The sequence below is a fragment of the Acipenser ruthenus genome, chromosome 13 (genome assembly GCF_902713425.1).
Source record: "Acipenser ruthenus chromosome 13, fAciRut3.2 maternal haplotype, whole genome shotgun sequence".
NCBI lineage: Eukaryota > Metazoa > Chordata > Actinopteri > Acipenseriformes > Acipenseridae > Acipenser > Acipenser ruthenus.
In genome coordinates, this window is record NC_081201.1 from 37,332,256 (window position 1) to 37,334,185 (window position 1,930).

The 1,930-nt window shown below is 35.3% G+C and overlaps 1 protein-coding gene across 2 annotated transcripts in view; it reads left to right on the forward strand.

Annotated features, from left to right (window-relative positions):
• The window catches only part of LOC117417837 (collagen alpha-1(XVII) chain), a 33,613-nt gene extending 32,133 nt beyond the window's left edge, over window positions 1-1,480 (forward strand). For both annotated transcript variants that reach the window (XM_034030209.3, XM_058985275.1), the window contains exons 57-58: window positions 77-148; window positions 603-1,480. In XM_034030209.3, the coding sequence (XP_033886100.3) occupies window positions 77-148; window positions 603-652 (122 nt within the window). In that variant the 3' untranslated portion in view covers window positions 653-1,480. The remainder of the gene's footprint in view (window positions 1-76; window positions 149-602) is intronic.
• The last annotated feature ends 450 nt before the right edge of the window (window positions 1,481-1,930 follow it).

A 1,930-nucleotide genomic window follows, 5' to 3' on the forward strand; every position in this document is an offset into this window, starting at 1 on the left:
AGTTCACTGTGTAATGAAATCAGTTGTAAGAGAGAGCATGCTCCACTTATGTTCATTGTTCTTGGTCCTGTTACAGGTGAAATAGGACTCAGAGGGCAGACAGGACTGCCAGGATTACCAGGAATCCAGGGAGAGAAGGGTGAAAAAGGTAGGATACGTTTCCAGGTGCCAGCTGGCCACTGTGATAGTGTTCAGAGGAGTTCAAGTTTTCGCACACGACTTACACACCCATAACCTAATCAGAAAAGCAAGATCATGTTTACTGGACAGTCAATGTCATTTAGTCGTGCAAATTTACTTCTTTTTTTTTTCTTAGTTTCTAAATTGACAATTCACATGTAATCTTTGTTATCATCACCACTCTCCTCGGGGAGAATGTTTAAAATGAGTATCTGAAGATTATAGCCATTTACACACTTCAACATGAAGTACATCTTCTGATTTAAAACACGTCTGAAAATGAAATGTGGCACGGTTTCCGCTGAACAGCATTTGTAGTAGACCTGTGCGGTTATAGAGCAAGAGAACTGGTTAGTTAAGTCTTGGGAAAGAGTATGTAAGTACACATGCAATACTGATTTCTTTCCTTTCTTATTTTGAAGGGGACCAACTACTGGTTGGCCGGAGGAAGAGAAGGAGTATTGGAGTCTGAACTGAAATAACAAACCAGTATTCAATGTCTCATTAATTTATGTAAAAAAAAAAAAACAACTATGTAGTACTTGAAACATTAGACTCTTGGGGTTAGTATTTTATTGTAGCTGGGGCGGATGCTTACCTGTGTTTTCTTTTGTTTAGTGGTTTGTGACTTTGATTAAATTTACATTTGTTGAGACTTTGATTGATATAATGTGACCACCCTCTTTCATTATATTTACAGTGTCTACTGCATTTTTTCATGCCAATAATCAATTTTGGTTTACTTTAAAAGCTACATGTGTTAGGACCATGGGAGCATTACAGCTTGCTTTTTGTAGATTATTTCTATTTAGTTAACAACTGGAGTCTTGAACACTAAACTTTTTGGTAAATTAAAGGGGTGAGCATTTGTGTTGTGAATTTTAGATATCCTTTGTTCATCCCATTTTACTGCATATTGGTCAAATTGAATGGTGTATGGGGCACCACTCCCCACCCCATATTCTTATTTATCTTTTTTTAGTGTAACTGCAATCATGATCATGTTTCAGTTTCCAATTAGGTGACCTGTTGCTTATCGAATGTTAATTTAACAAATCAACTGTACCCCAACTTGTATACCCCAATGAAGCAAATTATATGTTCAGTAAAACCTAGAAACGAATAGTTATTATTGACATTAATTGGGTCTGAAAGCAATGCTTTGAAAATATTACCAATGGTTTTACCGAACTTTAAGAAAAAAAATACGTATGGGCACATTCACAGTAACACGATTTGTGAAAATGTATTTTTTTGTTTTTTTTGTTAAAACAGAATTTAATAAAAATGATCTAAAATATTTTAATGTCTTTTAACATGTGAATATTTATTTATGTAATATTGCTTACCCCTTTTTAATATCTTTTCTTTGTCTAAGCCTAAACTCAAATATACATTATTTCAATCTCTAGTGTAATTTAATAAGATTTAATTTTGGTTTCCAAGCTACTTCTCTACTTGGACTTAAACGCCTGACCAGTAGTGGCCGCTGAAGCACAAACTACCCCCAAATGTTTATCTCCCTAACCTTAAGGTAGCGCAAAGGCTACTGCATCGCTCCCTATGGGTACCCAATCAAGATAAACTAATTGCTGTGAGCAGGATTTGAAACATGCGTGCCTCACCCTGCACTATAAACAGCAGTACCTTCACTAGATGACTGTTTTACCTGTTCATCGAGCCAACATACTGTAAATCTCTAGAAAGATCTTTAGCTCTTCATTTTGATTTAAGAAAAAACAAAACTTAA